The sequence below is a fragment of the Pyrus communis genome, chromosome 3 (genome assembly GCF_041283825.1).
Source record: "Pyrus communis isolate YQ-2024b chromosome 3, ASM4128382v1, whole genome shotgun sequence".
NCBI lineage: Eukaryota > Viridiplantae > Streptophyta > Magnoliopsida > Rosales > Rosaceae > Pyrus > Pyrus communis.
In genome coordinates, this window is record NC_142567.1 from 28,432,083 (window position 1) to 28,442,951 (window position 10,869).

A 10,869-nucleotide genomic window follows, 5' to 3' on the forward strand; every position below is an offset into this window, starting at 1 on the left:
TTTAGAGCATTATCTCCATATCTCATGCAGGTCGGAGTCTTTTTGTTTTTTCTCACTGGGGAGAGCAGAAGGAGAACGACAGAGAGATTGAAAGATGTCACATTAACAGTGTACAAAAAGACTTGTATGATCAAAGGCCCGACAACACCTGAAGAAATTTCATTACTTAGTACTTACACCTATGATGTATATGATACATCGTGCATGACTAAACGAACTCCAATTTGGAAGATTATTTTTATAAGAATGATCTTTTAATGTAGATGAAGAAATTGGACAGTTCTAATTATAAAATATGTACAAGAAAGATATGTTATTTGAAAGTGGTGGAATGAGCTCATCCTAAGGAGAGAATGCAGTCATTATCCAAAAAGTAGTCGGAATCGTTCAATTTCTTAATCTTCATTTGAAGATCACTTCTACAAATGTAACAAATAGATCAATAATGTAGGTACTAAATAACATATTTCATGATAAACGGTCCATACGGTTGATTTCAAGTCTTTCTATATACTGGTAGATTACTCCCCATAAGAGTTAACTACTTTTCTTTGGTTTGGCATGGTCTTAGCTTCTTTATTTTCTTCTTGGCTTGGTGCTCACAAAAGAAAAATAGATGCAAAAAGAAAAGGGGACTGGGGTTTCTACTAAAAAATTATTGCATGTGACTGTAACACGATGCATCGACCCTCTTCACTTGTACTCGAGGCTCTCCTATTCTTAATTTCACTTAGAACTCTACTTGATTGAGAAAATTTTTTGGTATCGGAAACACAGTCAATACAATAAATGTGATAATACAATTTATTAAAATTTTTAAGAAATTTATGTTTTAATCAATTGTATTATTATACTTGATTTGTTGAGCTGTGTTTCTGACTTATTGAAAAATTATTTCACCAACTTTTAGACAATACACACTGGATCAAGTTTCAAGAAATAAAGAAAACCGGTATGGTCCAACCCAAATAAAACCAAGCCGGGGGCCCTAACCCGATAGCGCCGCCATTCTTTCTTACTAACCTCTTACCATACGATATGGCAATTGGCTCTTTTGATTTTTTATTTGAAAAAACAAAATAATATTTTTTTTTTTTTTAAATAAAGTTAGTTAATGAAGTTGGTTTTTTTTTTTTTTTTTTGAATATTTCTTATTTTATTTGAAATTTTAATGGGAGAGGGCAATTTTGGGGTTATGAATGTTTCACCATTTTTGCTTTCTCCGCTTGTATATATAGATATGTTTACAAACTACAAAACGGTTCGTTTCCTATCTCTTCTTCCTTCCTCTTTTGTTCGGAAGCGGCTCGCTTCTCTCTGGTCTGGGTCAATCGAAGAACAATTTTGAACCAGGTAAAACCCTAATTTCCAATCAATAGGAACTCGAATTCAATTATTTACCCATGTATTAAATCTTTTGTTCGTGCCAGTTTTTGTACTTTTATAGTTATTGATTTCTAGGAACAAATCCCAATATTGTTTAGGTTTACGTTTGGATGCTGAGAAAAACCCGATAGAAATTCAAAATTTTGTTAGAAGAATTGGGGAAATTAAGCGAGGATTGTTACTCATCTGTTTACTTTATATAATCTTTCATGAATTTGTTTGATTGGTTGCTGGAAAACGCATGGATACGAAGAGAAATTGAAATTTTGGGTTGCATTAACTTGAAATTGGGCTTGATTTTTATTGGGTGTTTTGCTAGAATCTTTCCGCATCCTCGGCTTCGTGTTTGTCGTGCCACCACTAGGAAAAGAACACTACTGTGGGATTGGTGTGTGTTTTTCATTTGATAGGAAATAAACTTGAATTTCAACACTCTTTCCCGTTTATGTATACGTACATCGTTATTGTATTTTGATGTGTTCATTGCACTCAGATGTATATGATGAGCATTTTGCAAATATATGTAGTCATTGCAGGCTTGTGGATGATTTATGGATATTGTGCTTATTGTTTGGTTGTCAGGTGTTGTAAAGACAGTTAGAAGACATGACGACAGCAGCTAGACCCACGTGGGCACCTGCTAAAGGTGGTAATGAACAAGGTGGTACTCGGATTTTTGGCCCGTCACAGAAATACTCATCAAGGGACATGGCTGCCCATACATCTTTAAAACCAAGGTAGATCTTTGTCAGTTACTGATTTTGATGCTTGTTAAACTTTTGTGAGTGCATGACGTACAAGTCTAAAATCCATGATTAACAAATGCAACTCTGCATATGTTAATACTTCTTTTTCCCCTTCAAATTTCCAGTATTCTGTGTATCTTTCTGGTTCTGGTAATATGTGAGTGCGTTTTCCCGGGATTCTAATTTTGGACTTTGCCTTTCTTGGCATGCGTGTCTAACAGAAAGCCGGGGCAGGACACCCAGGATGAGTTGCAGAAGAAGAACCTCCGGGAGGAACTGGAAGAGAGCGAAAGGAAGCATTATTCATCAAAGGATAAATCTTATAGTTGTATGATATCTTCCTCACATTTTTTACAAGCACTTGGGGGCGAGTTGACTAGTTTTTATTGTATTTTTTTGATATCTTGAGTCTATAGGGGATGTGATGTTATCTCTTCATTGTTTCTAATTGATATGTGCATTGTGCAGATGACAGAGATCGCAGGAGGGGTAACCAGCTGTTATTGGAAGGTGTATATTCTAGCTCTTATATTTTACATTTTTAAGGCAGCAAGTTCATAAGTAAGTAATCGCTAAATTTACTAACTACATAAAATATTTGTGCTCATAGGGGGCAGAAGGGACACTGAAATTGTGCCACGTAATATAGATGCTGATGATTCTGACGTGGAAGCCCAAAGTGATGATGAAAGGTTGGTATTCTTTGCGTATACACTTGAATCCAAATGTATAACTATAAATAGTTCCAGTGAATTGCCAGCATAGCTTTGATGTTGAAGTATTAAAGTTCTATCAAATATTTTGATGCAAGACATGCTTGGATATATGGTTTTGTGACCAAGAAGAATTGCTTATGTATTGACTAGATGAACATTTATGTGTTCTAGTTCTTTTCATGGTTGCTGTGGGCTTTATTTGCTTAACTTTCAACATGGAAACAAATGCACATAATTTCTTTGTTTACAATCACTCATGACTTGTCTGCTTACAGTTTATTTTGGATATTTCTCAGTAGATAATATAAACATTTATGGTGGGGGTTGGTTTGCGTAGTTATGAACTTCTTGTTTCCCGGCTTTCCATTTGAAACGGTAACAATATCTGCAAATCAAAAATAGCTATGACAGACTATTAACTAGCCTTTCATTTGTCGATAGTAATGTTTTCTTTGCTTGCATAGTTCAATCCATTTCTTGCGGTGTAATGATATTACTACGTGTTTTCCTCATATATTTGGAACATTTACTTTGATTATAGTGGTGAAGATGACGATGACGAGGAGGATGACATGGAAGCTCTATTGGCCGAGCTTGAACAAATAAAGAAGGAAAAAGCAGAGGAGAAGTTACGGAAGGTGAGCTTTCAACGAAGTGATGTGACAGAATATTTAAGATTATCAATTGCTTTGATATCGCTGAGTATAACAAAAATGTACTTTATGCTTTCCACAGGAAAGACTAGAGAGGGAGGAAGAGCTTAAAGTCAAGGAAGCAGAGCTTCTCCGAGGAAACCCATTGCTTAATGGTGCAGCACCCGCATCGTTTAGTGTGAAAAGAAGGTTAGTCGCGATTTTACTCCTAGCTTGTTCTGTGATCAAGTTAGGATTTTCCAGTGGCTCCCTTCGGTCACTTTTTCTAATAGCTCTCGTCTTTGTGGATCTTATGGCTCAGATGGGATGACGATGTGGTGTTCAAGAATCAGGCCCGTGGTGAAACCAAGACTCCTAAGCGCTTCATCAATGACACAGTCAGGAGCGACTTTCACCGCAAATTCCTCCAGAAATACATGAAGTAACATCTTAACGTAAATCGCTCTCTTGAGACGTGACCCTGAAGTATCGAAGACCAAAGAAACTTTTCGTCATCGAAGACCAAAGAAACTTTTCATCTTTAACAGTTGTATCTACTGTAATGTTGGAATTGAATGCAGTAAAGATGTAAGCTGGATCTTGAGATTGAATGTTACCTGTTTATGAATGTTTCGGATTTGGAAATGCGATTGTTTATATATCTGTTATGTTTACTTAATTGCTTCGACGAAATAAAGTACGGTTTGGTTCAATTCGGTCTAAGATTACACTCCTTTTAGTGTTAAAACCAAATCAAACCGCTCAGCTGGTTCAAATATTTTGGCCGGTTTCTTGCTCATCTTATGCAAGTGATATTCTACACTAACTCATCTATATTACAAGAACGGAAATTTGAACCCCCATCTCATGCAAGTAATATTCTACACTCACTCATCTAAATTACAAAAACGGAAATTCGAACCCCGTGCATTGAGGCATGCTGGTGATATATTTTGGAGCTATATCACAGTGACAGAAAACAATTATGTTTATGCACTATAGTACGAGTTTGATCTATTCTTCTCTTCTAACAACTAACTATTTAATCAACTAATGTTATCGTTTTACCGGAATGAGATGTATTTTGGAGTAAATATCATAAAAAAAAGTCGCTCTAGAAACGACGTCGAATCAAACTCTTTCCGGCGAAACGAACAGAACAAAGAAGCCAAACAACCGCCACTCTACACTGAAAATCCAAAACTCGCAGAAAATCTCTTCAATTCCATCAATCGGCAATGGAAAATTCGCGGGAAATACTGCTGAAGTCGTTGGAGAGCTCCGGCGTATGTGCCCCGGACGACGTTCGTCTGTTAAGGACCTGACGCTGGCTACCTTGGTCTCTATCTGCGGCCAGTCTCTCAACCTCACCGGCCAAACGACGCCGTTTCCCACTTCCCTCCCCGACTCCTCCGTCGCCGACCAGTTCAAGCTCTGTACGGACATTGCCTCCGGGATCAAGAGCCTCGGTTACCTCGCCGACCTGAGCTTCCATCAGGTAAGAATCGTATCGTTTGCTTCTCAAGTTACGATTTTTGGATTACGTGTTTGGTGTTTGTTTCCAGAGAAAATGCGAGAATGTGAAAGAAAAACTAATAGAAGATAAGAAAAGGCAACGCCTTTCAATTTTTCTGATACTAAATTGAATTGGGTTTATGGAACTAGAAGTATATAATTTACGTACTGTTGCAAAATTAACTATGAAATTTAGTTTCTTTTTGTTTCAAGGAGAAAGCTTTTCTTACTAAATCAAAGTTAAGCTTGATTAGTGTAGTCCCTGGCTGTTAATGTTAGTGAGAAACAATTCGAGAATCAAACTTTTGGGAGAAAAAGCCCCTGACCTGTCAACTGCGAATGTTGCGTGCAATAATAGTCGGTAAATTAAGAATAGTTAGGTCCATGGGAGATTTTGTTTTCTTTGAAATGGCGTTTGATGTGTTAGTGACTATAATTTGGTGTTTTGAGGGGTTTATTTGTTAAGAGTCCTGAAAAAATTACAAATTGCGTGACACTGAACTATATATGTATACCAGGGTCTGGCGCGGGATGTTTGCTCACCTTGTACTCACTTTGATGTGTATATAAACTATAATGTCGCCAGACTGTCATTTAGGACCGTTTTGATTGTGTGAAGTCTGGATTGAACATGTGGTTTCAAACTGTCTTGGTTTATTTGTATTGTGACGGACAAACTTCCAGTGTATTCAATTGAATCTTTGAATTGTATGAGATTGCTTATAATTTGATTTAAAATTTCTCTCTGTGCTTGTGTTTTCTTTTGCTTCTGAGTGTAGTTCTTGTCATTCTTATTGTTCTGAAATTGTGCTTAGAAACAGACAATATGTGTTGCTTACGGCAGTTCTTGTATCCATCTGAAGAGGGCTCGTACAAGTTGATAAGGTTCTTGGTGGAGAGGCTTTCAGATTCTTCTGAAGTTGGCGGAAAAGCTGGTCCAGAGGGTGTCAATGATGAAAGGAAAGAGAAAGAAGGTAGCTCTGGAAGCAATTTGGAGGACCAAACAACTGGTGACAAGGAACCAGATCTTAGTCGTGACAAAGTTCGAGTCAAGTTGGACAAACTCACATTGAAGAGTGAAGTACCTGAAATAAGCGTTAATGATGTGTGCACCTCTAGCACAGGAAGATTCAACAAGGACAGACAAACTAATGTATTTAGCGGGAATCATTCGACTGAAAAAGTGCAAAATCAGGAGCAACTGCTCATGGAGGAGGTTAAAGCAAAAACTTCAGAACTTGAAGAAGAGTTGGAATTAGTAAAAGAAGCAGCAGATATGGCATTTGACGTCCATCATTCTATTGAATTTCACCTTGAGAAACTTAATGAGCTAATAGATGTTCGAAGGCATCACCTTGGGGAATTGACGTCACAGTGGTGAGATGTAAATCTTTATTTAATTGTTCATGACGATTAAGTTAGTTGTATATCGGACTAATATATACCTTTATAAAAACTAAACTTTAACGACTCGTGTCTTCATGCGCTAGATATAAATATTGCAAACGGTGCTACCTTTGCCAGCATATGTGTATGTATTGTTTCATCTGTTACCAATGATTTTTCTCAGGGAAGCAGTCAGAAAGCCCTTGGAAGCAAAAAAGGAAAGTCTTCAGGTGTCTGTATTTGCAAATAACCCATATACTCAGGAAAAGCTCCGTAAGCTAAAAGATTATGAACTGGAAAAAGAATCCATCTTATTTGAAATTCGAAAAAGGTACGTTTCTCAAAATTAAATAAATGCAATTTCTAGGTCATATTGTCTATGCTCCTGCTGTCTTCGAAACTTCTGTGGTTGGTGATATAGTTTGGGAATCTTCAGTTTTTAGAAAGTAACATATTTTGTTATTAAAGGTACACGATGGAGGGGATATAGAAAACTTTCTTGTATAAATTGTGATCAAAGATTGCCCATTGTCTGTTTCATTATCTTACTAATATTCAATTTCACAACTTCGGTTGCTTGCTTGTTGGTGACGCATTTATGATTCTGTAGGGAGGAGGAACTTTCTAAACTGTCAACGGATCTAGAGAAGCAGCCCAAGCTGGCATCAAGAAAGTCCTACATTGAAAGGGTCAAGGAGATCACAAAGAACAGTCGGAAACAAGAAGCTGACATAGAGCAGATCTTAAAAGACACCAGGGAGCTTCAGTTAGAGAATAACTCTATTCAAGAACGTCTTCATCGGACGTATGCTGTTGTAGATGAAATGGTGTTCAGGTACGAAATTCATTTACCATAAACTGTCCGTGACTTAAAAATACGTAGTTACGACAAGTCCATCACGGTACTTATTAATTTGAAGGGAAGCAAAGAAAGATGCAGTTGGGAAGCAGGCTTATAGGCTTCTCACTAGCATCCACAAGTGCTTCGAACAGATTCGTGAGAAAATCTTGGCAACTGATAGAATACGACGAGAAGTAGGTGAACATGAAAAGAAGCTAGCGGCCATGGCCTCGCGAAGCTTAAATGTAGACAAACTACAAGCCGATCTTGATGCCATCAGGAGGGAAAATCAGTACCTAGAGAAATGTCTCCAGGATCAATAAGTGAACTCTTTGTAACTATTATTCATTCTTTCGATCATCGATTTACATTATTTTTGGTTTTGGTTCTCAGTTTTGAATTTATAGACTGTATAACAGATTTAGTTCCAGGTGCCATATACATAATCTTATGGTCTAATCTTCAGCAGCAAGGCAATTGGACTGCGCTCGCTTAAGAATTCTCCCCCAAATTACTTCCTCCTTAAACATGATCAACGAAGAGAATCAGTCAAATAATAGACCCTATGAAAATTACAATTTCTGATGTGGAAGTGTAGGCTGATGTGGAAGGCAACCCCCGTCGCGATATTCTTCTTGCTGGCTCTCATGGCATGGTTGGATCCACCAGGAGTCATACTTTTCAAGTGGATTTCAATAACTCAACCGCCATTCCTTGGCTTTCTCCTCCATTGGTCAGGAGCTTTGGCACTCGGGTTAGTCTGTTTTTGTCATTTTCTTCCAGTTACATTACTTTTGCACGTGGCTTTCTTCCAGTTGTATGGATGGGTTGACTGACGGATATGACTATGCTATATCCAGCTTCGAAACCTTCCAATATAACTGAAAAATAGAGAAAGTAGAAATTTGAATTACCCATTCCACAAATGAGTGATCCACCAACTGTGAAAAATAAAATAAAAATATGAGTCACCGTCCACCAACTAATAAAAAAATAAATAAAAAAAAACAAGATTGATTCACACCCCACTTTCTTTTTTCTTCACCTAAAGCAACCCTTGTGTTCCCTTTGGTCATTTAGCTTAATTTCTTTGCATCAGTCTGCAACTCTTCTCCTCTAAGCAATCTTTATCACAGCATCTCTTGATCAAGGTATGTATGTATTAGATTCTTTTCTTTGTATCCAATTAATCCACTTTTCAGGTTGATTAATAGTTGACTTGTTATGTTCTTAGACTTGGGTTTTCCAGTTCAATTTTGTTCCAAGTCTGATGGTGTGTGTGGTTGGTCAGTTTTGATGGACATCAATAACCAGAGACCTGCTCAAGGTGGAGAACCTTCAATGGAGGCAGGTGATTGGAGAAGCCAAGTGCATCCAGATTCACGACGTAGAATTGTCCGCAAGATGTAAGTATTGTTTGAAGAAGAAAGGGAATATTGATCATCTGTGTACTGCTTTTTGGCTGAATTGAAACCTTGTGTAGATTTTTGGAAATATACACAATAAAAAAATCCGTTAAAATCATTTAATCGAAAAAGGAACTCGAGGAGACACTGGAGTACTGCAAATAAAATACATGTATTTTTATTAGAAATTTGATAATTTATGTTTGTACATGTTTTCCTTTAGTCAACTCCTTTGTTCACTGTGATTTAACTTTTGCTAGTTAATCATGGTCAGTAACTTATTTAATTGTCAATTACAGCCAGATTTGTAACACGCAGAATTGTTCCCGAGATCAGTAACTTTCGTATGTGAGAAAAATAAAGTCTAGAAATCGTGGACTGCATTAAGGGGAGAAAAATTTAACCCTCTTACGTATTGAACATATGCAGAAATTGAACTTTGAGAGACGCAGGAAATAGAATAAAAGTGGTACTAAAACATTTTATGTGTGTGTGTGTGTATACTGTTTATTGTCTGTTTAACTAGAGTAGTCCAGTTCTGTTTTCTGTTAGGAATTTGTAACGAGTTCCATCCGTGCTTATTTTCCGTATATTTTTTGTTTTGGACAATGTGGTCAGTCCTTTATTCACTGTGATTTTACATTTCTATGTTGAGTAATCTGCCTGCATTCCTTACTCATGGTCAATAACTTATTGAATGTATTGCATACAAAGAACTGAAACGTTGAAGAGGCACCTTCTCTCCGAGGGCGAGGAGGGATTACGTGAACTCGAGAATCTTGCTGTAATGTTTGAGGAAAAGACATATGTTGCTGCGTCAAGCCAGGTACTTCCAGAATTTGTGGAGTTCAGATCTCCTTTGTGTTGCATTCCAATATTGCATGTCTAGATGTTTATTTTTCAACTTCATTGGTGCGTATTGTGATCGATATTGCTGTAATCAGAGTTGTGTGTGAATCTCTTTTTTCCAGTCGGATTATCTGCGGAAAATTTCTCTCAAGATGCTCACCATGGAGATCAAGTCCGGAGTGTCCCCAACACCCCCCTCCAACCTGAAACGCCATCGCGTCCGTGCTTGACTTTCTTAGGTACCCATTTTTCAAAAATGGTTGTCTAGAAAATGCAGCTATGTATGAAATAAATAAAAAAAAACTGCAGATTTGAGAGTTTCAGAAACTCAACGGAAGCTCAAATGATTACGATGGTCATTGAAAACCCTAAGGAGTACTTGATGTGCAAATTTTAATGGTAATTCTTCTTGTTCTGCTCATCTGTATATCAACCATGTAAAATTGATCATGTCTTACATATGTGACTAGTTTTGCTTTTAAATTTGTTATCTTCGTTTTTTCTTGCATCCGCCTTTTTTTCAATTTGCTTTTGAGATCGAGCAACCATGGATGTACTCCTTCCAATTTGCATTTAAAACTAATTAAACCATTGTACCCAAATAGTCGAATTTGCTTTAGGTCGTCATTTTCTTCTCTTTTATGTTAATATATATAATTATTAACGGCAATGCTAGTAACTTTTTTTGCTCACTTGTAAATGAGAGTTTTTAAATTTGACTTTTATGAATGATTAATTTGATGCTAAATTATAATTTCATCTAACCAAATTATGATTCAAACTCCCGTAGATTTCAATATCAAAACGTTCAATTTTTACCTTTGCTTCTCCTTTTATCTATTTAATTCAGACATTAGAATCAAACATAAATGTACGAGAGGAAAAGTAACGTGTCGTAAACACTTTCCTGTATATTTATTTTGTTTATCACCTTTGCTTCTCCTTTGTATCACTCTATAACTTTTGAACACTTTTGCCCCTGTCGCGGGAGAGATTTTTCATTGTAACCGGTACATGGGGTGGTACACCACGTGTAACTATATAAATGGTGAGTTATGTGTGCTAAAAAGTTAATAACTTAAAAAATAAAATTTCTCATTACTCCTATTAAAATGCGTGATGTACCACTTGTGTTCCCGTCACAACTAAAATTTTCTCCACGGGACTTGGCCTCTTGTGTTATGCTACCAAGGGACTCCCTTATGTTTGTTTAATTTGGATCCGGGGTTTGTGAGCATTTACGGGCAAGTTGCAGCCCTCTGCAGAATGTCTGTTTACACATTTGCGGCAAGTTACAAAACCATTTTTGTGTGTTTGAGAGAGAGAATACTTGACGCAGGAGAGCCAAGGGAGCCTCGAGGAGACTATATAAATACTTGGGAATCACTCAAT

At 37.0% G+C, this 10,869-nt stretch overlaps 2 protein-coding genes and 1 pseudogene across 4 annotated transcripts; all 3 read left to right on the forward strand.

Moving 5' to 3' along the window:
- The first annotated feature begins 1,047 nt into the window (after positions 1-1,047).
- Positions 1,048-4,125, forward strand: LOC137715980 (uncharacterized). The gene is made up of 8 exons (XM_088691709.1): positions 1,048-1,353; positions 1,969-2,123; positions 2,354-2,460; positions 2,601-2,642; positions 2,743-2,824; positions 3,390-3,486; positions 3,584-3,690; positions 3,803-4,125. Exons 2-8 carry the CDS (start codon positions 1,993-1,995, stop codon positions 3,924-3,926), a joined length of 690 nt encoding a protein of 229 aa, XP_088547835.1. The 5' UTR covers positions 1,048-1,353; positions 1,969-1,992; the 3' UTR covers positions 3,927-4,125.
- Positions 4,126-4,590: 465 nt separating this feature from the next.
- On the forward strand, positions 4,591-7,595 carry LOC148698276 (uncharacterized; annotated as a pseudogene). The gene is made up of 5 exons (XR_015961055.1): positions 4,591-4,978; positions 5,840-6,372; positions 6,566-6,712; positions 6,992-7,216; positions 7,302-7,595. The product of XR_015961055.1 is annotated as an uncharacterized LOC148698276 (transcript).
- Positions 7,596-7,619: 24 nt separating this feature from the next.
- On the forward strand, positions 7,620-9,960 carry LOC137715459 (mediator of RNA polymerase II transcription subunit 15a). 2 transcript variants are annotated; one of them, XM_068454799.2, is made up of 4 exons: positions 7,620-8,373; positions 8,514-8,628; positions 9,343-9,454; positions 9,600-9,960. In XM_068454799.2, the coding sequence occupies exons 2-4, from the start codon at positions 8,519-8,521 to the stop codon at positions 9,705-9,707; spliced, it is 330 nt and encodes a 109-aa protein (XP_068310900.2). In that variant the 5' UTR covers positions 7,620-8,373; positions 8,514-8,518; the 3' UTR covers positions 9,708-9,960. The 2 variants fall into 2 exon arrangements, with proteins under 2 accessions (XP_068310900.2, XP_088547837.1); XM_088691711.1 differs by having other exon boundaries at positions 8,217-8,373; positions 8,457-8,628.
- The last annotated feature ends 909 nt before the right edge of the window (positions 9,961-10,869 follow it).

What these genes read in the sequence shown, in the direction of transcription:
- LOC137715980 (XM_088691709.1), top strand. Translation starts at nt 1,993, where the DNA reads ATGACGACAGCAGCTAGACCCACGTGGGCACCTGCTAAAGGTGGTAAT. An exon ending in GCCCAAAGTGATGATGAAAG is followed by an intron (nt 2,825 to 3,389) that starts GTTGGTATTCTT and finishes CTTTGATTATAG; the next exon opens with TGGTGAAGATGACGATGACG. An exon ending in CAGAGGAGAAGTTACGGAAG is followed by an intron (nt 3,487 to 3,583) that starts GTGAGCTTTCAA and finishes TGCTTTCCACAG; the next exon opens with GAAAGACTAGAGAGGGAGGA.
- LOC137715459 (XM_068454799.2), top strand. Translation starts at nt 8,519, where the DNA reads ATGGACATCAATAACCAGAGACCTGCTCAAGGTGGAGAACCTTCAATG. An exon ending in CGTAGAATTGTCCGCAAGAT is followed by an intron (nt 8,629 to 9,342) that starts GTAAGTATTGTT and finishes TTGCATACAAAG; the next exon opens with AACTGAAACGTTGAAGAGGC. An exon ending in ATGTTGCTGCGTCAAGCCAG is followed by an intron (nt 9,455 to 9,599) that starts GTACTTCCAGAA and finishes TCTTTTTTCCAG; the next exon opens with TCGGATTATCTGCGGAAAAT.